The sequence below is a fragment of the Psammomys obesus genome, unplaced genomic scaffold (assembly GCF_907164565.1).
Source record: "Psammomys obesus unplaced genomic scaffold, mPsaObe1.curated_primary_1811, whole genome shotgun sequence".
In the NCBI taxonomy this organism is placed as follows: domain Eukaryota; kingdom Metazoa; phylum Chordata; class Mammalia; order Rodentia; family Muridae; genus Psammomys; species Psammomys obesus.
In genome coordinates this window covers 18,825,584-18,849,058 of record NW_026596039.1, presented here as the reverse complement: position 1 = coordinate 18,849,058, position 23,475 = coordinate 18,825,584, and the positions used below count along the sequence as shown (strand labels likewise).

The 23,475-nt window shown below is 47.9% G+C and overlaps 1 protein-coding gene across 1 annotated transcript; it reads left to right on the top strand.

The window, feature by feature from the left end:
- The first annotated feature begins 472 nt into the window (after nt 1-472).
- Scamp5 (secretory carrier membrane protein 5) lies at nt 473-22,967 on the top strand. Its single transcript, XM_055622428.1, has 7 exons — nt 473-581; nt 12,553-12,606; nt 13,375-13,503; nt 17,300-17,456; nt 18,241-18,342; nt 18,733-18,850; nt 20,459-22,967. Exons 2-7 carry the CDS (start codon nt 12,600-12,602, stop codon nt 20,651-20,653), a joined length of 708 nt encoding a protein of 235 aa, XP_055478403.1. The 5' UTR covers nt 473-581; nt 12,553-12,599; the 3' UTR covers nt 20,654-22,967.
- Nucleotides 22,968-23,475: the final 508 nt, after the last annotated feature.

Sequence of the window (23,475 nt, the reverse complement as noted above, 5' to 3'; positions counted from 1 at the left end):
ATGCCTGTTGGATCCCCCCCTGAAACTGGGGTTATGGAGCCCCTATAGGTGCTGGGAATCGAACCCCAATCCTTTTGCAAGAACACAGGTACTCTTAACTATTGAGCTGTTTCTCTAGCGCCTCATCAAGCTTTCTCTTACTCTTTCCTGGTACATCCCAGGGGTCCCTGAGATTGGTATTGGGGTTATTCTTCCCACTTTACAGATTTGGAAGCTGAGGCACTGGTTGCTAGCACTAGGCTCCCATCTGCCTTTTATGCACCCACTGTGCTCTTGTCCCCGAGTTGCCCACCTACACCACCTGATCGAGGATCTAGCACCTCGGACAGCTCCCGCAAGGTGCGGGGGTGACGGCGCCTTCTCGCGACGCTAGTGGAGCGACCCTATGAGCCGAGTGGGAGTCTCGCGAGAGTGGTTGCAGCAGGCACGGCGGCGCGCGCGCGCGCCTCGGGCGCGCTCACACAATCCCCGCCCCCAATCCGGAAGCCGCTCGCGGCCGGCTCCGCGCCTGATCGCTGGGTGCAGCGCAGCTCAGCGCGGTGCAACGCGACTGCTTTTCTGCAGCTGAGCAGTTGGTGCTGGTGAGTCCTGGGCCTGGAGACGCGTGGAGGGCTCTGCAGGGAGCTGGGCTGGAGAGGCGTCAGAGGCCCCAGTTTTCTGCATTCAAAGCATCCGTTTTCATTTGAGGGGGCAGGCCGAGCTGCTGGTGAGGTGGGGAGTCGAGGTGACCTTTCCTGTTTGGGGCGTTGAAGAGCTCCCTGGGCACCCCAAAATCCTCCTCCCCAACCCCTATTTCCTCATTCCCTGTCCCCGCAGAGGGAGCCCGGGATTTGGGTGACGTCAGACCCTTGGATGCTGGAACCTGAGCTTTGGGCCCTCCACCCCACAAACCCCCAATTCAACCTTGCATTCCCTGGAAACCGGCCTCTTTCTTTTGGGGTGATGGATATGGCCGGGGATGGGGATTGGAGTCAGGTGACAGTGGTTTCACAAAAGGCGCCTGCAGGTGGATCCAGGTTGTACTAACCCCTGGGAAACCGGCCTTTGTACCACGGGTCTGAGCAGCCTGATTTTCGGAGGAGGGGGATGGGTGCACTGACTAGGGCCGGGATAACCACCCGGGCTTTCGGTAGTGGGATGGGGTGCTGGATCTAGCGCATCCAACGTTGGCACCAGTTGGTCACGAGGAAGGAGGGGAGATGTCTAGGGACCAATCCCTGTCCTTGCCCTAGGGTTCTCCTGATCTGGAGTCTGGGGGAGTCGAGTGAGAGTAGGACTGAGAATTGACTGTCAGAGCCCGCAAACCTGCGACGTCCCGGTTGGGATCAGCAGATCAGCAAAGGCCGGGGCTGTAGACAGAGCTGTCAGGAGACTTTCTGGAGGTGGGATTTGGAAGGAGGCAGAGGCAAGAGAGGGCATCTCAGGTGGTGGGACAGGCAAAGTTCAGAGGTAGGCATGAAGCGCACGCCGCCCCACCCCAGCCTGTCCGTGGTATGTGTGTGGGAGGGATGCTCTACAGAAATTTGCAACCGGTGCTTTACCCATTCTGTCTTCACCGTCAGGACTGTGAAAGAGGGAGATGATTCTGGTAGGGGCACGGCTGGCAGAGAGATTTTGTTTGGGGTTGCTAGTTTAGGTTCTGTAGGAGCTTATGAAGACGGGGGCCCATTCTCCATTGCTGAGGCCCATGTATGAACGGGCCACAGAAGATGGAGAGGGGTTAGGAGCCCGGGCCTTGTGACTGTTTTTTTTTTTTCCTCTTTCCTTTATGTTTTTCTAAATTGTATTTATTTCATTCTTTTTTTTTTCTTCTTCCGAGTCAGGGTTTCTCTGTGTAGTGTTGGTTGTCCTAGACTTGCTTTGTAGACCAGGCTAGCCTCGAACTCACATTGATCTGACTCCTCTCTCTGCCTTCCTGAGTGATGGGATTAAAGGCGTTCGCCACCATGCCTGGCTGGGTATTTATTTTAGAAGTATGGGTCTTTTGCCTGTATGTGCACAATTGTGGCCAGTGTCCTCAGACAACAGCGTTGGATCCTCTGGGACTGGAGTTGCAAATGGTTGTGAGCTGTCCATATGGGTACTGGGAGTCAACTTTGGTCCTCTGGAAGAGCAGCTAGTGCTCTTAAACACAGAGCTCTCTCTCCAGCCCCAGTGTGGCTGTTCTTTAGCTCCTTCTCTGGCTGGTCACTGCTGAGCAAGTTGATAACCCTCTCTGGGTATCTCTTTGTTAACACTTTCTCTAGGGACAAAATAATTGGAGTAAGCAGTGACCTCACTGAGGAAGTGTTTTCTAGTTTAAAAGAGCCCTGAGTTCTTCCTTTTCCCTCTTTCTCTCTCTGCCTGTCTGGTCTCCTCCCCACCAGATTTCCTCTCCATGATACGCTTCCTGCCTTGCTTCGGTCTGGGGTCTGAAAGTTTCCTGAAGGAAGTGTGATGCAGCTGGGTTAACAGAAGTGCTGGCCTTTGCCTGTTGAGGAGAAGGCATTAGCCTTCCTGCTCTCATACCTCGGGAGGATATCCAAGTCATAAGTACCATCATAGACCTGATTTTCCCTTCTGCAGGACCTGTCCCTCCTAACTTCATACTAAGGAGCAGAACAAATTAGTATTTGTGTTCAATCTTCAGATTGTATGGAGCCCAGTAGGATGGCACATGCCGGTAATCCCAACAGTTGGGACGCTGAGGCAGGAGGATTGCTGGGAATTGAAGATCAGCCTGGGCTACTGAGCAAGACTCTATATCAAAACAAAACTGTCCTCTACCTGCAAGGGATGGATGAGGAGAATGGATGAGTGAGCAGCACCAGTGGCTGCTTTAGAATGTATGCAATGGGATGCAGAGCAGGGGTGTCTAGGGAGGGTTCACAGAAGCGCTGTGGGAAGTGACAGGGTTTAGAGAAGGTGGTAGGCTGCTGGGTTGGGGTCACTGGGGTGGCTAGACATGATATTCTGCATAAAGTCCGAATAGACACTAGTCTGTGGTAGAGAAACAGGGTGGTGGGGAGGGGGACTTGGAGCTGATTGGCATGAAGCTTTGAATACCAGGTGCAGGCTCTGTGGGAGGGTACCGTAGTGTCATCAGCAGCATGATGTTCACACCGCCAGGAGAGCCCTGTATTCTGGGGGCGATTCACAGTTTTCGGCTTCAGGACTACAGATGGGGTTGAAATAAGGATAAGGGAGGGGGTCAGAGGTAGAGTACAAATTAGGAACTTCTGCCTTAGCTAGTAGGCTGTGGGCAAACAGAAGAATGACCATTTTTGTGCCAGAGATGAGGGGCTCTTGCTGGCAAGCTGAGAGCACTTGGAGCTAAGTGGTCTCTGACTCCTGGCTGGACCTGAAACCAGGCTTGACTTCCTTCTGGTCTACTATGGACCAGTCACACAAAAGAATTGAATAAATTACAGTTTGGGTTTCTTAAACAACGTTCAGGTGCTATTGGATCAGCTGTGTTGGTTTGTGCCTGTAATTTCAGCAGCTGGGAGGCTGAAGTAGGATTGCTGGAATTTCAAGGCCAATTTGGCCTAAATAGTGAGTTTCAGGCCACCCAAGAGTACCTAGCAAGAGCCTGAGTCAAAACAAAATAAAAGCAAACCAAAACAAAATTTCAGGTATGTATGGAACCCCACCCCACCCCCTGCCAATTACAGAAGATTCTCATCTAAAGAACAAATTGCTCGTTCTCCATCTAAGAAGTTCAACTGTAAAAGCCATCGATTTCTTTCATCCCGGTACCACACCCTCCCCCTAAGAAAAAGGTAGCCTTATCCTAAGGACAAAGGACCCTGCAGACTTATATTTCTGTGGTCCTCCTCCTGCAGCGCTCCTGAGCCCTTGCCTTCAGCAACAAACCACAATTCTGCCCTGGATCATTCGTATGTGACTTTTTGACTCCTCTCACTGTGGGGACAGAGAAATAACTTGGGGTCTGTGATAAGGGTTGGGCCGGAGTCAGAATTATGGGAGCATCCCACTTGAGGCTCTTACAAGTTTTCTTTAGTTTGTAGCTCCTTTCCCCTATTTGTCTTCCTCAGTTTTCTGGAGGACTGACTGTATTGCAGAAGCAAGCTCTCATTCCATATCTCGTTCTCTTTGGGGAAGGCAGTACCTCCTTCAGCCCCCACGTGTCTTGTTGTTGGCATATGGTCACTTACGAGGTTTGAATTCTTTGCCTTCAGGGAATTACCTGCTTTGGGTTTCAGGGCTGGAGATTGGGACGTGAGGTCTTCTGACGTCTCTGTTTTTTCTATTGCATGGCCGGTGCCCCTTCTCTGTCCTTGGGTTCCATGCCCTCAATCACTGGGCCATTTTGCCTACGTGCCCTTCCTAGAAGTAGATCCCAGTTCTAGATGCTACACTCAGAATATAGAAAAACCCCGGAGACTGTCAGACCAGGACAGTCTGATTCTGCTTGCAGCAGGATGTCCTATCTTAGTCTTCACCATATGCCATCCAAAAAGCCTAGAAACTCTTCCCTCATTCTTATGTGCTCTCTAATCTGTTCCAAAGGAGGAATATTCCAACCTATATTGTATTCCTAAAGTCTTTCACTCAGGTAGAGCGTCATCAGGGTGTGCTGTGGGAGATGGGGTCGTACTCATGTTCCTGTCCACTTGTTCTTTCTAAAAGGAAGAGCTTTACATTTTAATTTTATGTATATGGGTGTTTGCATATGTGTCTGTGTTCCATGAGCCTGCATGGTGCCTTTGGAGGCCGGAAGAGGGTGTTTAATCCCTTAAACTGGAGTTAGAAATGGTTGTGAGTTGCCATGTGGGTGCTGGTCCTCTGAAGAGATTGAACTTGGTCCTCTGGAAGAACTGCCAGTACTCTTAACACCTGTATTGTTCTCCAGCCTTTTCCTTTTTTTTTTTTACTTTTGAGACAGGGTCTCATGGAACCCAGGCTGCTCTCTAACCCATGTTGGTCTTCCTGCCTCAGCTTCTCAAATGCTGGGATTATAGAAATGTGCTGCCACACTGGGCATTTGTCATGCGTCTCTTGAATTCTAGTAAGAAGGGTCCTTGTGAAAAGCTCTACTCTGAACTATGGAGCTGACCTTTTGTGTCTCCTGAGGCACCACTGTCCATCAGTTATTTCCCTCTACTGTGTCTTGAGCCTCTGAACTGCTTTCTTTAGTATCTCCCTCCTGGTTTGTAAATAGAGATAAGTTTCCCGACCTGGAGAAAGCTTTCTATCCCAGTGTCAGCACTCTTGTAGTTTTGTTCATTTATTGAAACAGGCTCATATTGTAGCCCAAGCTTAACTTAGCCTCTTTAGCAGGTGATGGCGGTGTAGGGGATGGTCGCATGGAGCCCAGGACGGCCTGTAATTCACTCTGTAGCTGATAAAGACCTAGAACCAATCCTCCTGCCTCTACTGCCCAAGTGCTGGAATCACAGGTGTGTCCTACCACACCCATTCTATAGGGTGTTGGAGATTGAACCCTGGACCTAGTGCATGCAGACTAAGAGCCACAGTGCCAGCTCTTGACGTGTTTGGTTTTGATATGGGATCTTTCTTTAGCCCAACCTGCCTTCCTGCTTTCTCCTCCCAAATGCTGCTGTGATAGGCATGCACCATCAAGCCTGGATTTTTTTTTTTTTTTAAGCTTTTATTTTTGATTATGTGTAACTGTGTGTGTCTGCCTGTGGGCGTGTGCATGTGTGTACAGGTGCCTGTGGCGGTCAGAGGTATCTGATCCCCTGGAGCTAGAGTTACAGGCTGTGAACCACCTGATTTGCTTTTAACCACTAAGCCATCCCTTCAGCCCCTAGCCTATTTCTTCTTCTCACTCATACTAGTCCCAGTTTCTTAGCAGCATGGCGTTTACTCTGCCACTTCCTTGAAGCTGTGACCTTCTGACCGTACCACACTTCACTGCTCCATGGCCATGGCTATTGTTGACCTACTTGGTCAGTCATTAAAGAGATTAAGATAGATCTGTATTCATTAATAGAAAAGGGTTTTTTTTTTCTCCTTTAAAATAATATTTTTTGGGGTTGGAGAGGGGACTTTGTAGTTAAGAGTGCTGGCTGCTCTACCACAGGACCTGGGTTCAGTTCCCAGCACCAACATGGTGGCTCACAGCCATCTGTAAATCCAGTTCTGGGGGCTCCGATGCCCTCTTCCACCTGTGTCACATACATTAATTGTACATACATAGTTGCAGGGAAATCACTTATACACATAAACTGAATTCTTTAAAATATATTTTTATGGACTGGGGAGATGGCTCGGGGGTTGAGAGCACTGGTAGCTCTTCCGGAGGACTATGTACAGTTCCCAGCATCCACAGAGTGGCTTTAAATCACCTGTTACCCTAGTTCTAGGGGATCTGAGACTTTTTTGGCCTCCACGGGCACTGCAGACACATGGTGTGCCAACATACGTCCAGGCAAAACAACCAAGCTCATTAAATAAATCCTTTTGAAATTTTTTTCATTTATTTATTTTTTCAGTGTGCATGTTTGTGCTACAGCATACTTATGGAGGTCAGAGGACAGCTTTCAGGAATCAGGTTATTCCTTCTGCCCTGTGAGTTCCAGGGAACTCAGGCTGTCAGGCAGTGGCAAGCGCATTTACCTGCTGAGCCATCGTGGTACACCTCTTTCTTTCTGTTTTGAAGCAGATTTAGGATTTATACTTATTTTGCTTTTGTTTGTATTTACTTTACATTAAATTTATTCCCATGCAATACAGTCATGTTTCTGCCAGGAGACCTTTCTCTTTCTTTATTGGCTTAGGAACATTTTGTTCCTCTTCAGTGAGAATCTTCTCAGTATGGCAAGAGCTTATGTACTGAACCAGCCATGAGGTCTGCATGGACAGTGGTGTATCTTGGGTGTTTTGCTCTCTTGGCTATGCTTGATGACCAAAGAATCTAAAATCCCTAGGTTCTGCATTACTTTCTTTGCTGCTGCTGTTTGTCTTTTGAGACAGGTACTCTCTCTATAGCCCTGTTTGACATGGAACTCACTCTGTAGACCAGGCTGGCCCTGAACTCACAGAGATCTGCCTGCTTCTGCCTCCACAGCACTGAGATCAAAGGTGTGCATCACACCCAGTTTCTGCCTTATTCATTGCCAGTGCTGTCTCTCCCCCTCCTCTCTTCCCTCCCTCCCTTCCCTCACTCTTCCTTTCTTTTTGAGGCCCTCCCAAGTGCTAGGGTTACAGGAATAAGCTACCTATGCTTTTCTTTTTTGAAAGATTTATTTTATTCCTTCCAGTTATGCATGTCTGTCTGTGCATGGGTGTGTGTGTGTGTGCCTGTGAGCATGGGTGCCCCTGGAGGCCAGAGGTGACATATTTCTGGACACTTGAGTTACGCAAGGTCTTAAGCCTTCTGATGTGGGCGCTGGAAATCAAACTCAGGTCCTCTGTAAGAGAAGTACCTGCTCTTAATTGTTGAGCCATTTTTCCAGTGCTCCTCCTACCCCTAGTAGCTCAAGATGTCCTCAGATTCAAAACATAGCCCAAGGATGACCTTGAACTTCCTGAAGCTCCTGCCTACGCCTCCCAGGTGCTGGTATTAAAGTATGAGTCACCAAATCTGGCTTAAAAAATTTATTATTGTCTTTGCGCCACTTATCCTGTCTCCAGTTGTACTTACTGGCCTGGGCACACCATTGTACCATTGTACATTCAGACATTCAAAATGGTACTCATTGCCTTTTTTGTTTTGTTTTGTTTTTCAAGACAGGATTTCTCTGTGTGCCCTTGTCTGTCCTAGACTCACTTTGTAGACCATGTTGGCATCACAGCAATCTGCCTGCCTCTGCCTCCCTGAGTACTAGGATTAAAGGCTTGGGCCACCACGCCCAGCTCACTCAAAGCTATCTTAAAGGGACACCTTTCAGATACTTGCTGGCTTTCCAGGTGTGCACACCCTTGATGGCTTGGGCAGTTTCAAGGCTGTTCTTAACATGAACACAAAGATTTGGAGCTACTGACTTTATGCTTTTGTGGGTTTTCCACCTCAAGGTAGGAGTGAACCATTTTCACAGGTCATCTCACACCACTTACAGAAAGAGCAGAGTTAAAGTTTATTAAGGAAGGATTTAGCATATTGCTAAGCTTGAGCATTGAGAGAGAAGGGCACTTAGGGAAAGGCTAACCCACACCCTTAGTTTAGGCTTCTCAGGAGAGTTGCATTGAAACATTTTTATAAGATGTTGTGTGGGGCAGGAGAGATGATGGCTCAGTGCTTAAAAGCACTGGAGTGCCTGGGTTTGATTCCCAACACCCACATGGCAGCTTACAACTGGCTGTGACTCTAGTCCCAGGCAGCTGGTGCCCTCTTCTGGCACTTACAGGCATGCATGATAAGGTTGTAGACAAACTTGAAGACAAAAAAAATATATATTGAGTAGGAAAAATTGGATTATGAGAATTTCGGGCCAGAGCAACATGGTGAGACCCTGTCTGAAAAAAAAAAAATCAGATTATGACACACCATGTTTAAGCTCATTTTTGTGATGTATACATAGCTGTACATTAAAATGAATAAAAGGATCTGAGACTAGGAGTTTGGCTCAAGAATAGAGTCTTTGCCTAGCATACATGAGGTCCTGTGTTGAATCCTTGTGAGGAAGCTTTTTTGTTTTGTTTTGTTTTAATTTTATGCACTTAAAAATATTGTTAGCCGGGAGTGGTGGCACATGCTTTTACTCTCAGTACTCAGGGAGGCAGAGGCAGGTGGATTGCTGTGAGTTCAAGGCCAGCTTGGTCTACAGAGCAAGTCCAGGACAGCCAAGGCTACACAGAGAAACCCTGTCTCAAAAACCAAAGTCCAAACCAAACCAAAAATATTGTCGAGTGGGCGGGTGGGGGACATGGGAGGTGGTGGGGAGGGACTGGAAAAAGAAGAGGGAAGGGAAACTGGGTTCAGGATATTAAAAAAAAAACACACACACACACAAATACATATGTGTATAAAACCTCACTGAGCTCACACAATTACAAAATATATGTCCCCCAAAAAATAGTGTGTGTGCATGAGCACCTGATACACCTGTGGGCGGATGTGGGGGTCTGAGGACAACCTCGTGCAGTCATTTCTTCTCTTCCACCGTTCTATGGGGTCTGGGGGTGCAACACAGGCTGCAAGGCATCTCCGACCTGCTTATTTTGTTTTTTGAGACAAGGTCTCATGATAGCTCAGGCTGGCCTCAAACTCCTGGTCCTCTAGCTTTTATGTCCTAAGTACTAGTTTGTAGGGATGTACCCTACAAACAAAACAAACTTTGTTTTTGTTTGTTTGTTTGCTTGCTTTTTCAAGACAGGGTCTCTCTGTGTAGCCTTGGCTGTCTTGGACTTGCTCTGTAGACCAGGCTGGCTTTGAACTCATAGAGATCTGCCTGCCTCTGCCTCCTGAGTGCTAGGATTACAGGCGTGTGCCACTGTGTCCAGCTTTTGGTTTTATTCTTTATATATATATATATAAATTTTTTTTTTTTTTTAAAGGAGGGAGAATCAGGCTAGAGAGATGGCTCAGTGGTTAAGAGTGCTATCTGCTCTTCCAAATGGACCTAGGTTCAATTCCCGGCATCCACATGGCAGCTCACAACTGTCTGAAACACCAGTTCCAAGGGATCTGACACCTTCACACTAATGCACATAAAATAAAAATTAAATAATTTTTTTAAAAAAAGGAGAGAGAATCAATATTCCCCAGGAATGAGCTCCCTAAATATTTACCCAATACCAAGTCAGTCCTAAATGTGTATATATGAGCAACAGGAAATGTACTTAATCAGGTTGTTGTGTTTATATAGTTATACATGCACACATATTGGAGAATAATAATTAAAAAAAAATCCATGAACATGAGGAGAGTGGGGGGATAATGTAGATACAGCACTCATATATAAAATTCCAACCCCCATACCAATTTTTTACCCCAGTGAGGTAATGCATACCTTTAATCTTCGCCATTAGGAAGCGGAAATCGGCAGGCTTCTGCCACTTCAAGGCCAGCTTAGTCTACATGCCGATCCTAGGCTAGTCAGGCCTACATGGTAAGACTGTCTCAAAAAAAAAAACAACCATTTGTGTGTGAGTGCACACACACATGCACTTGCTTCTGCCTTGGCTCACGTGTGGAGATCTGAAGAAAGCTCGGGGAGTGAGTTCTCTCCTGAACCACTGAGCCGTCTCTCCATTCTCCCAGAAACCTTTTTTCCTTTCCTTTCCTCCCTCTGCTTCAAGCTTTCTGCTCAGTCTGCCTCTCTATTCCTTGAATAGCCGTGCCATTGCTCTTTTGGCCCTCTGTTTTCCTTACTTCCTTTGTCCAGCCAACTCCTGTTTGACCTTCATGTATTCAGATCTGATATTGCTTCCTCTGTGGAGCCCTTGTTGGCACCACGGCAGGTACAAGGAGGTGTCTTGATTCCCACAGCTGTGTTTACTGTCCCAGAGCACTTAGGTTGAATTGTAATTGCCCATTAGCTGAGTGCCCTGCTCTTGCCCGCTCCCTCTCATTCCAGCTTGTACGGTAGCAGAGGGGTAGAGAGGTGGACTTCTGCTGTATTCCGAGGCCACACTCTGGCCTGCATCTGCCTTTTCTAGAGTGCCTCCCCAAATCTTTTTTCCAGTTCTCCCCCAACCTTCATCGATTACCTTCTGTAATTTTTTTTTCTATTTTTGTGAATTTGACTCCTTATCTCATATAAGTAGACCTAGGTGGAAGCTGTCTTTTTGTAAACAGCTGTTTTTCTTTCTTTTTTTAAAATAACTAACCCCTCTTCGTTGTGAGACAGGGCCTTTGGTAGTTCAGGTTAGTCTTGAACTCCTGATCCTACTGCCTCTGTCTCTTTATTGCTGGCACTATAGTAATGTGCAACCATGCTTGGCTCATACTTACTTTCAGACTAACATTTTTTTAGCACCAATATCACACAGAAGATTATGTATCCTTCTGTGCACACATTACCTTTTTATTCTATTGTAATGCTAGTTTTAATCATTTGGTCTGCCAGATTCTCTCATTTTAGGGATATCTTTTCTCTCAAAATTAGTAAGCAGTCTGAAATGTGACACTCACTCACTGTCACTTTTCCATAGCAACCGTCACACAGCGGTTTTGGTAGCTAAGTGATCCCTGCCTGTGTCTGTTGTCATGTAGGGATGGCAGAGTGGAAATGTGTGTATGTGTGTGGTGTATTGGTATGTTTCTTTACCCATGTGTGTGTGAATGTGTGTGCCCATGCGAAGTCATGCAGAGGCCAGAGGAGGATGTCAAGGAGTCTTATTCTAGCACTCTTCACTTTATTCCCTTGAGGCGAGATCTCTCATCTAGAATTTGCTGGGTTTGGCTAGGCTGGCTGGCAGGCCTCTGTGATCCTCTTATCTTTGATGCCAGCAGCAGTGGGTTACAGAGGCTTGTAGCCATATCCACCTTTTTACTAAGCACAGGGGATTTAAAGTCAGGTCTGTCCTGTTTGCACAGAAAGTCACTGAGTGTTATCTCTAGCCCCAGAATGGTGGTTTTTGAAAATGTAATCATACTCTACATTATAAAAAGAACTTTGCAGTGGCTCAGTGGCAATAGCACTGGCTGTTCTTCCAGAAGACCTGGGTTTGACTCCCAGCATCTACATGGTGGCTTATCACCATCCATAACTCCAGTTCCAGGGTATCCAACACCCTCTTTTGGTACTACACACACGTGGTACATAGACATAGTCAGGCCTTTTTAGACCCAGGGCCTTGCACATTCTATATATTTATTTTGAAGAAAGATTTGATTTTTGTTTATGGGTCTAAATGATTTGCCTGCAGATATGTGTGTGTACTGGGTACCATGTGCCTACCTGGTGCCCACAGAGGTCAGAAGAGGACATAGAATCCCTTGGCACTGGAGTCACAGACAGTTTGATCTGTAACGTCTGTGCTGGTGGATTTCTATGAGCTCTAGACCAACCTGGTCTAGTATAGTGGGTACCAGGCCAGCCAGGGCTGCATATTGAGACCCAATATGTCTCAAAATAAAACAAAATATGCTGGCCAAAGTGACTTAGGAGAGGGAAAAGTTTGTTATGCTTATAGTTCCAGGTAATACCACCGAGGGGAAGTCAAAGCTGGAACTTAAAGAGCTAGTTACATCCCATCCATAGTGGAGAAGAGAGAAGAAAACGTAGATGCTGCCTGCTTACTAGCTTATGTTCACCAAGTTCTCTTCACTTACACAGTCCAGGATCACAGCCCCGGGGATGGTGGTCTTCCCACGTCAGTCAACAGTCAAGACAGTCTTTCACAGACACGCCTGCAAACCCGCTTGATCTAGGCAACTCATCAGTTCAGGCTCTCTTCCCAGGCCATTCTAGATTGTGGCGAGTTGACGTTAAAACTAACTGGCACAGTGGAAATGGCCGGAAGAATGTGGCTGATGTGATTCTCTGAGGCAAAGAGCTGCTCCATCTGGGTTCACCCCACAGTAAGAATGCAAGAGTGTCAGGCCTCAAGAGACCATGAAGCAAACTGGGGTGCAGAGGGAACTGTGTTATACTGTGTTCTGATCCTCATTCTCATCTAGTTTTTCTCTTCTTCCAGGTCAGGACAACGAGGTGTGAGCAGGCTACTGAGTAGGCTGGTCCATCATGGCCGGTAAGGAGAGATGGGCCATGTTGGGGTAGATATGAAAAAAGGCATAAAGTAGCTGGCCCTGTCCTAGCCTTCAGAAGTCTTGCTTTCTGCATGCACTCTTGTCTCCTGGTTTTATAGCCCCACACTCCCACTGTGGCTTGCCAATCTGAGAACTTCGTAGCACCATCTATCCCTATGTTAAATTTTGAGCTTGGGGACCTGAGCTGAGCATCTTGATGGTCCTGTCTTATCCTGCAGTTCACCAAAAAGCACCATGGGTGGCCTGTACCTATTTCCTGGTGTTACCATTGTACTTTGAGACTCTTTCCTCTGGTTTCTAAAGGCTCCTAGGTGCACGGTGCCAAAGCTGGAGGAAACCATGTAGCCCAGATTCTACTCTTCTGAATCAACTGAGGTCTGGAGAGGGGTAGAGAGTTGAATGACTGATGCTGGGGTGGAGGCCAGGACCCACAACTCCAGACTCCACCCATGCTGTGGGACCTGATCTCTATTGTAGAGGCACCTCACTCCATGGCAGCTTTTATTATATTTGTGGTCTTTTGAGAGATGTTTTTTTTTTAGCATCTTTGATTTCTTAAGGATCATCTTGGCCTTAGTAGTAGGGATAGTTCGGTGGAGATAGCAAAGCAGCAAGGGCACGGGGCCAGAGTATATAGAATCTATAGACAGCCCAGCCAGGAGGGGAGGGCCATACAGGACCTATAGGGCCCAGAAGGGAGTCCAGGGGAGACATCCAAGGTGATACCCTTCAGTGTATCTCGTTCACAGAGAAAGTGAACAACTTCCCACCATTGCCCAAATTCATCCCGCTGAAGCCATGTTTCTACCAAGACTTTGAGGCCGACATCCCTCCTCAGCATCTCAGCCTGACCAAGCGCCTCTACTACCTCTGGATGTGTGAGTACTGTGGGGATGAGGGAGAAGTGCTGGCCTTGGGGAGGGCTGCTTGCACATCCCGGTTTCCAAGTGTAGCGTCTGCACAGCCTGGGAACCTGTCCACGCTGGCCCCCTGAGAGCTCCCTTTCACTGGCCAGTTGCCCAGCTGGGCCTAAGTTTCTTTTGTGTAGGCCTCTCTTTTCTTCCCTTCTTTTCTTGTTCTGTCTCTTTTTTGCAGAGCTTCTGGGCGGGGTTTCTTTTTGCAGTGTTATTTCTCCTTTTGCCTTTTTACGCCTTCCCACTGGAAAACTTTTTTCCAGGGAACCTGTGCTGGCTGCCAAGATTCTGGGTTTGGAGGAGAGCCCTTCCTTTAAATCCTCATGTTTCTTGACATGTTGCTCAAAGAGAAGAGCATTCAACTGGGAGTTAGGAGACATGGAATCCAGTTTTTCTGTTTTGCTTCCCAAACAGCAGGTTCTCTGTTGCAGAAAGAGAGTGTGGCTTGCTGATAGCTGCGGCTCCAGGTAGCTGTGTGGGCTAGGGTTCTGATGCTCTGAGGAGTTAAGGGTGAGAATTTAGAGGTGCCTGTATGTCGTGGTCTGAGGTGGGCCAGCGGAATAGTGTCATTATGAGGTGTGTAGACTTGACTTTGCTCAGGGTTGTCAGAAGATCCTGCTGAGCCATGTGAGGGGGGACAGGCTCTAGTGTGGATGCACTTGGCATCTGTTCCAGGTGACACTGCCTTGACTCAGCTCTGCACCCAGCTGTGTCAGGAAGGTAGTAAAGACTGCTATCTTGGGCTAGTGGGCCATCTCAGTTTGTGAATGTGGGGTGAAGTTATCACAAGTCTGATAACCTGAGTTCAATACCGGGAACCCATGTAAAAAGTGGTACCATATACCTGTAATCCCAGTACAGGCAAGATGGGAGGCAGAGACAGGAGACAAGCGCCTGGAAGCTAGGAAGGCTGGCTGATACGGAGTACAAAGTGCAGACACATGAGAGACCCTGCCTTAACAAGGTAGATGTAAAGGATGGCTCCTGAAAGTTGTCCTCTGACCTCCACATGTGCACACAGACACACAGACACGGGGGGTGGGGGGGTAAAAAGCAAGCAAACAAAACTCACTGTCTTTGCAACAGGTTCTTCATGGGACAGTAGTTAGTAGCAGCAGAGGGTCAGGCTCTGTGCCATGACCTGCCTTGGCCTTGGGTAGACAAGGGTTTCCTGCCTTACAAACATGAGAAGAGGAGGAGTTGGGCAGATATGGGTAGCCTGTAGTTGTTGGAACGAAAATGAAATTACACTTCTGTTTTTCCCATTAAATAAGGAGGAGGCTCAGCAGTTAAGAGTACTGTCTCCTCTTCCAGAGGACCAGGGTTCAATCCCAGCATCCACATGGAGGCTCACAACTGTCCATAACTCCAGTTCCAGGCCTTCTTCTGGCCTCTACAGTCACTACATGCGTATGGTATACAGATACAAATGCAAACAAAATACCCATACACATAAATAATAAAAAACAATTAAAAAATAATTTTTAATAAAAGAAAATGTATGGAGGAGGATTAAGGGTAGGGGTTTTGGGGAAGGTGAAGCTAAACCCAGCTACCAAGATCTCTGGGGCATGAGAGGTCATCTGAGATCGCTTTCCATGAATTTCTAGTCCTTTATGCTTCTGCATGGCAATACCTTTTTTTTTCCTTATGGGCATTCCATTCAGGTAAAGATGTGTATTATGGTCATTCTGGGTCAATGCACCCTTTTAACTCTAGGACTTAGGAGGCGGAGGCACATGCATCTCTGTGAGTCCAAGGCCAGCCTTATCCACATACTAAGTTCTGGGTCATCCAGGGTTATACAGTGAGAACCTATCTCAAAAATAAATAAACAAATAAATAGATAAATGGAGAAATGAAGAAATAAAGGGAGTAAGACAGAAAATTGAAGACTCGAGGTTGCACAAGGAGAAGAAGAAAGAAGAGAATGCCTCAAGGCTGGAGAAATACTGCCTGCGTCCAGGGGTTTCTATCCCAAAGATGTGGGGAATTGCAGTATAAACTCTAGAGCATGTGAGCTAGAGAGGGATAAGCCTGGAGAGAGTGATGCCACCCAATACCTGATGGGCAGCATCTTCTATGTGAAGAGCACATACAGGCCAGGAGGATGGTGCAGCAGGCAAGGGGACTTGCCATAAACGCTGACAGCCTGAGTTTGATCCGTGGAGCCCACACAGTGGAAGGAGAGAACTGACCCAGCGTTAGGGTTGCAAATTGTCCTCTGCCTTTCACGTGTGCACCATGGCAGACACAGATACACACAGAAACACACATGGATTTGGTGTTGTTTTTAAAGAGCAAACAAAATAAGTAAGAACAACAAAGCTGTAGTAAACGTTGCAGCAATGAAGAAGAATGGAAGAAACACCTGAAATTCACATATTTGTTACAGGAGCCCTGAGATGAGTGTTGCTGCAGAGGTAGTTTTCAGTCTGGGTCAGATTTAGGGGAGCATTCTGTCTGGCTCTGGAGCTCTGCCACATGAGAAGATCTGGTCCAGAAGCTGGATTTAAGGGCTATAAATATCTCCTTAAGTCCTGAAGAAGAATGTGTGTAAGCCTTAAGATTCAGAAGATGAGCAGAGGTGCTTGACTGAGGCCAAGATGGAGCCCACCTTCCTTTGTTAACTTGGCAGCTCTTTGGGGACTCAGCCAGTGTTTAAGGAAGGGAGTTCTCTGGGATTTGAAGACTGAGGCGTAGGCTGATGCCAATGTCCGTTCTCTAATCTGTAAAATGAAAAGTCTTTAGACCTCTGCTGTCTGACTCGTGATACTGTGAGTCCTGGGATCTTCTAGGGCAGGTGAGAAAGAGAAAGAGGAGTCTGGATCTCACCACTGAGGAATTTCTAGTTTGGCTGATGGGTTGGAATTATAGCAGCCCAGATCTGCAAGTCAGAGCAAAGGAAGATAGGTAAGAAAGGCATCTTGGAGGTAGAAGGATTGTGGTCTAAGAAATGGATTACACAATACACAAGGACTGACCGAGCTCCTCGCTACTGTTGTGGCCCCCATCGAAGTGCAGGCAGGTGGCCCAGTGTTTTGAAGAGATGCTTCCAGGTCTTTTTCTCCCTGGCTTTCAAGTCCTTTGTAAGAAAAGATAGAAGATGGATCTCTTGCCTTGGGGCTGGTAGTTGCTGTGGGTCTGAGAGGGCCAAGGACTGAGCTGTGGTCTTGTGGATGGAATCCCTACCTCTTGCATGTCAAGTACATTTTTAACATTGAGTTACTCCTCCTCCCCCCCCCCCCCCGCCCCCCCTTTCCCCAGGTCTTTCTTACCAGGACAGGACCCTGAGGCTGTGTGATCCTTCCAGGGGGCTTGCTGGGCAGAAGCTCTGAGTTCTTGCCTAGAGACTGTTGTTGTTGGGATTCTCAGATTTCTAGCGACACCTAGAAATCTGGGGAAGGGTTGACCCAAGCTCCCAGCTTTCTTTCTTACAGTCTGTACTGTGTGTGTGCGTGTGCGTGTGTGTTTTGTATTTGTCTCTTATGTATTCATTGGTATGGCTTATGGATCGCGTGTGTGTGTGTGTGTGTGTGTGTGTGTGTGTGTGTGTGTGTGTGTTTGCACATATGTCCATGTGTATGTCCGTATCTTACTGCTTGTCTGTGTTATTGCCATGTATTTGCTTGTGAGTCTATATGGAATCCTTGGGTGCGTGTCTTCACGTCTGTACACTCACGTATCTCTGTATGGACTTTGGTGTCCTGTGTGTATCTGGTGTCTATCTCTATGTGTGCGTGTACTCCCGGGTCTGCAGTGAACAGCGTCACGCTGGCCGTGAACCTGGTGGGCTGTCTCGCGTGGCTGATCGGAGGCGGGGGAGCCACCAACTTTGGCCTCGCCTTTCTCTGGCTCATCCTCTTCACACCTTGCTCCTACGTCTGCTGGTTTCGGCCCATTTACAAGGCCTTCAAGTAAGTGGTTGGTGCTGACCCAAGCTCCTACTCCTTATTTCCTTCTGACTACTACTCCCCAAACTCTGTCTGCTATTTCCCTTGTTCACCTTTGACTGGGACTGTCAGGCAGAACATGGGATTCCTGAGAGTTCTAGGCTGGGTTGAGAGGGTTAGAAGCGGGACCCTTCTCAGTTCCTTCCTTTTTCATTCTACCCTTCTTGTCAAATTTTGCCTATGTGGCTGTCTTGGTGAAGCTGTCCATCCTTTTACCAGTGGGGAATGACTGATTTGATACCCGGAAAACCATTTATTCATGTGTCAATGGAACCAACCATCCAAGACCCACTAACACTATTCATGTGCCAATGATGGCATCCAGTTCTGTGCCAAAGGGAATACCTATCTGTGTATTGATGGGAATAGCTGACTTGGTGCCAGCGAGTGTTCATCCAGTGTCAACTAGGATTTTTTTCTTTCTGAGCCTATGGAGCTGTCTACCCCCGTTCCAGTCCCTTGATAATGGAGCTGCTTGTTTCTCCCACAGTGGAGCCATCTTTCTCTATGCCAGTAGGGTTGCTGACCCATGTGCCATGGATAGTCCTTTCATGGGACATCCCTTTCTTGCACACAGGCCTAACTCATGGAAAGAGTTTGAAAATCTACGGGTGAAGGCCATTCTATGTAGATGCTCATGTAAAGCCTTTAACTATCCTTGTCCTTTATGCCCAGAGGAGCTTTGGGTTCATGAGTGCATGGAAGCCCACTGCTTCTGCCCGGTGACAGACCGTCTTCTCTGCTGCAGGACAGACAGTTCCTTCAGCTTCATGGCATTCTTCTTCACCTTCATGGCCCAGTTGGTCATTAGCATCATCCAGGCTGTGGGAATTCCAGGCTGGGGTGTCTGGTAAGAGGCAAAGGGCTGACCTGGGCTGGTCGGAGTAGCACTTGGGTCTTTGCTTGCCTAAGTATTAAGATGCTTTGCTTTTGAGGGCACCGAGGGGCTTGTTGTGGATAGAATGAGGGCCTTCGGGGTCGTGGAGTAGTGCTCATGATAGGATTAGAGGGGAAGGGGACCTGAGAAGGGGGATCTGAGTGGCCAAGGAGCGTCAGAAGCTGTGGGAAAGCTGGGGAGGAAAAGCCTTCTGCCTCAGGAGCTCTGGGAGCATACATAGGCTATGGAGTGTCAAAAGTAAGGTCACTGGGTGGCTCCTCATGGTGGCAATGAGATGATCTTTGGGGTGGCTCCTGGGTTCCCTCTTCCTACATCCGCCCCACAGCTGGCTTCTTCCTACAGTGGCTGGATCGCCACCATCTCCTTCTTCGGGACAAACATTGGCTCAGCAGTGGTGATGCTCATCCCCACGGTCATGTTCACAGTCGTGGCTGTCTTCTCCTTCATCGCCCTTAGCATGGTATGTGTAAACATCAGGATGAAGGGGTGGCTTTGGGAGAGGACTGTGATCTGAAACCATCCCTTCTCCAGGTTATAGGAGGATTCAGGAGGCTCAGAGATGGTGGGTAAAGTGCTTCATAAGCATGAGGACCTGAGTTTGGAATCCCCGCAATCCACTGCCTGACACAGTGGCCAATGATTGTAACCTCAGAGCTGGGAGCAGCGTAGAAGCAGTCAGATTCTAGGTCTAAAAGCCAGTCAGTCTAGCTGAAAGGGCAAGCTTCAGATTCAGAGAAAGAGACAGGCATTCTCATAACATGGTAGAGAACAATGGGAGAAGATAGCTGGAGTTGACCTCTGACCTCTACACGTACATGCACAGGCAAGTGCACCCCTTTGTGTATTTGCATTTAACACACACAAGTCGGGTGCCGGGGAGACAGCTCAGGAGGTAAGAACGCTTGCTGTGCAGATGCAGGATCTGCTTGTGAACGCCTGGAACCTGGGTACAGTCGTCTCAGTGCTCTTATGGCCCGATGGGAAGTAGAGACAGGAGACTTGTGGGCCAGCGTGCTTGATGACTACAGTAGCAAAAGAACAGAAACCTTGCTTCAAGCTAGGTGCAAGGCAGAACTGACCTTGGAGGCTGTCCTCTGACACCTGAAGTCACACACGCAGACACATACAAACACACACAAAAACTTTTTTTTTTAAGGGAGAACCCAGGGCTGGAGAGATGGCTCAGAGGATAAGAATACTGGCTGCTTTTCCAAAGGTCCTGAGCTCAATTCCCAGCACTCACATGGCAGCTCACAACCATCGATATAGTGAGATCTGGTGCCCTCTTCTGATACACAGGCAGAATACTGAGTAAATAATAAATAAATCTAAAAAAAAAAAAAAAAGAACCCAAAAGTCTTCTAAGTTACTTACTCTGAGGACTGATTTTTTTTTTTTTTTTCCACAAAGGGATCCCATCTGTTACCCATTTTTTTAAATTATTTTTATCTATCTATCTATCTATCTATCTATCTATCTATCTATCTATCTATTTTTGGCTTTTTGAGACAGGGTTTCTCTGTAGACCAGGCTGCCCTCAGACTCGGATCCACCTGCTTCTGCCTCCCAAGTGCTAAGATTGAAGCTGTGCACCATCATGCCAAGCTTTAACTTTTTATTTTTTAAAAAACTTATTTATTTTTATCATTATGTACATTTGGTGTTTAGATTACTTGTATGAATGTGTGAAGGTTTTGAATCCTCTGGAAATTGAGTTACAGACAGTTGTTAGCTGCCATATGGGTGCTAGGAATTTGGAAGAGCAGCCAATGCTCTTAACTGCTGAGCCATCTCTCCAGTCCCTTAATTTTTTTATTTTTATTTTTTGAGACAGGGACTTATAAAAGAAACCCTGATTGGCGTCAAACTCAAGATGTATTGAAGAGTAACCCCCCTTGTCTCCCAAGGGCTTGGGTGGCAGGCATGTGCCACTATTCCTGGCTTTTTGATTTTGTGTTTTAGACAGCCTCTTGAGTCCATTCTCCTGCCCCCTCAGGGATTCCAGGGATGCAGCGCCATGTCTGCTTTCCTCTTCCATTAACCCTCCCTTACTGTTTTGTTCCTACAGGTTCATAAGTTCTACCGGGGCAGCGGAGGCAGTTTCAGCAAAGCTCAGGAGGAATGGACCACCGGAGCATGGAAGAACCCACACGTGCAGCAGGCAGCCCAGAATGCAGCCATGGGGGCTGCCCAGGGTGCCATGAATCAACCGCAGACTCAATATTCTGCCACCCCTAACTATACGTACTCTAATGAGATGTGAGCCAGCCAAGCCCCTCCAGGAGGCAGGGCTGGGGCCAGCGGGACAGGGGGCTCAATCCACATCATCTGTGTGGTGACCAAGCAGGGTTCCCCCTTCCTTTTCCTCCTCCCTGACTTTGTACAAAGAATCAGAGTTATATATATATATATATATATATATATGTATATGTATGTATATGTATATGTCTTTCCCCTGCCCCCACCTTTTGGGTTCTGCTCTTGGCACTCCAAGAGCTGCAGACTGCACAAGAAGTGTGCACTGGTAGCTGAGTCCGTGTCCCCTTGTGAAATAATGTACAGTGGAGATCTCTTGTTGTGGTGCTAGATGTATGATTAGAACTAAACCAGCCCCCCATCCACCAGGTTGCCCCCTCCGGCCCTGGCCCAGGGACTCCTCACAGGGCAGGAGGAGGCCTAGCAGACGGCCTGGCATCCCATGCAGAATTATGAGCCGAAGCTATTTCTGCCTTTGGTCCCATTGGGCAGCAACAGTATTTAGCATTCATGATGGTAGGTAGGTTCTGGGGGATGGGACAGATGATGTTCCCTTGCTCCCTGTAGTCCTCCCCTTGTTTCTGCCTCACTGTTAGATTCCTTGTGCTCTCTTCCCTAGCTGCCTCTCCCAGGATCTTTTTCCTCCCCTGTGTAGCTTTGTCTTCCTAAGGCTGAGTGTCTCAGTTATGTCTGCTTCTGAGACTGCCCAGATCCCCAAGTCTGATCTGCTTCCCAGTTCCAAGAGGCTGATGTGGGCCCTGAGTTAGCCCTGAGGTGGAAGGGGCACACAGCTTGGAGATGGAGAGCCCATTTGGTACTGGACACACAAGAGAATGGAAATGCAGGGCTGGTCTCCGTAGTTCTGAAAGCCTGGCCTGCAGAGGCAGGCTTCTCCTTTTCCTTCTCCTGACTTCCCTCCCTTTCCCAGAGCCACCTTTAGCTGCTCTGCATTTCCTGTAGAGCTGGGCTGTACAAGGCACTTGCCAAGTGTAAAGGCACTGCTGGAACAGCGAACATGGAGCTCATCATTGGCCCCTGGGGGAGGTGTGGCTGGCCCCAGCCCACTAGGGCTTGTAGGTATCTCAGAGTGAGCACTGGATTCCTGGGAGGAGTAGCTGTTCTATTTGAGTAAGATAGAAAGGATAGGGCTCAGAGGGCCAGGTCTGAAGGGAATGGGAGAAGAGAAGTCAAATAGGGCCTACTGAGAGGATACCGCTCCTTTCCAGCCCGATTGCCCTTGGTTCGGGGACAGATTCTGTGGAGATGCTCCCAGGCCCAGTTCAAGCTGCAAGCACAATATCCTGAATAGGATTCCTGGTTGGCAGGGAGGGAAGGAGGGACCGAAGGAGTACTCGGCCTTTAGTTTTTAGTTTTGTGGGGTTTTGCCATTCTCTCCTTCTCTTCCATTCAAGAGGACCACAGGACTTGATTCCTGGCCTTCCCTTAGTTCTATTAGAGCCCTCATTCCTTTCATGACTGATCTTAGCTTCCTGGGACAGTCTGTTCCAAGCAGTGGGTGGACATTGCCTGGTAGTGGATTCAGCCCTGTGAGGCCTGAGGTGGGTAGGCCTTACCAAGGAGCAGCTGCCTGTTTCCCACCTCCTAACAGAAATCCACCTGGGCTAGATAGTCTGGAAAACCAGACCCTACTCAGCCATTCCAGGTTGGTTTGCGGTGGAATCTAAGACCTGGTACCAGGCCACTTTGAGCTATGATTTTCTTCTTCCTCCTTGTAAGAGAAACTAAGAGACTCTGGAAAAGTTCCCTTCCTAATGACTCCTTAGGCTTAGTTGATTCTCTACAGATTTCTCTTTGGAGAGCAGTTGTTATAGCCCTGGGTACCCTAAGAGAGTCTAGGGCTATGCTCTTCTTCCCTTCCTCGGCTGTTGGCCGAGCATCCACAAGCTGTTGGATATTGCCTCCAATAATATTTCCCGTCCTTCCTGACTTTACTCTTTCCTGGCTCAGACCTATTGGCCATGCCTGGCGCTGCCCTTGGGAAAGCCTATTCCCAGTGTCTGGCTGCTCAGGCCCTGGAATGCTGCATCTCCAGGCAACTATGCACTTTCGTGAGGAAGGAACCAGGATGAGAAATGGGGCTGGGTACAGATGGTTTGCTTTGGGAGTGGGAGGGCCCAGTTGGTTCTGGGGATCCTCCTGTCTGTTGCCAACCAGTGACCTGCTTTTGCATTCTCCTGGTATCCATTGCCCCTTGTTTCTGAGAGACACTATTCCCTAGCTGGCAGTTGACCTGCCTGAGCCAGTGTGTCTATCTGTGGTAACTGGATGAACCATAATAAAGGGGATCATTTGACCCTGTCTATTCTGTTGTGTTGTCTTCATGTGGGTCCTAATGAAGCCTTAATGTGGGATGTGAAGCAGGGGTGTAGAATTGAGTTGAGTGCATCTGTGGCTTGGCATTCTGTGATGCCAAAACCATGTGCTTCTCTGTGATCCTTCCCCTGAAGCAGCCTTGAGTAGGCCATGAAGTAGTTGCCACAACTACCAGTTAAGAAGAAAAAATAGATAGCCAGGTGGTGGCGGCGCCAGCATTTGGGAGGCAGAGGCAGGTAGATCTCTGTGAATCAAGGCCAGCCTGGTCTACAAAGCGAATCCAGGTCAGCCAAGGCTACACACAGAAATCCTATCTCGAAAAACTGAAGAAAAAGAAAATTAGGAACAGGAGTGTTCTGTAACTGGCTAATGGTAGGACTAGAACACAGGCCCTTCCTCAGTTCCCATGGTAGGTCACCTGGAACTGATTCAACAGCCTCAATGAACATACAGGTTTTTGATTCTTGTGACTGCTGCAAGGTAGTGAGAACAATG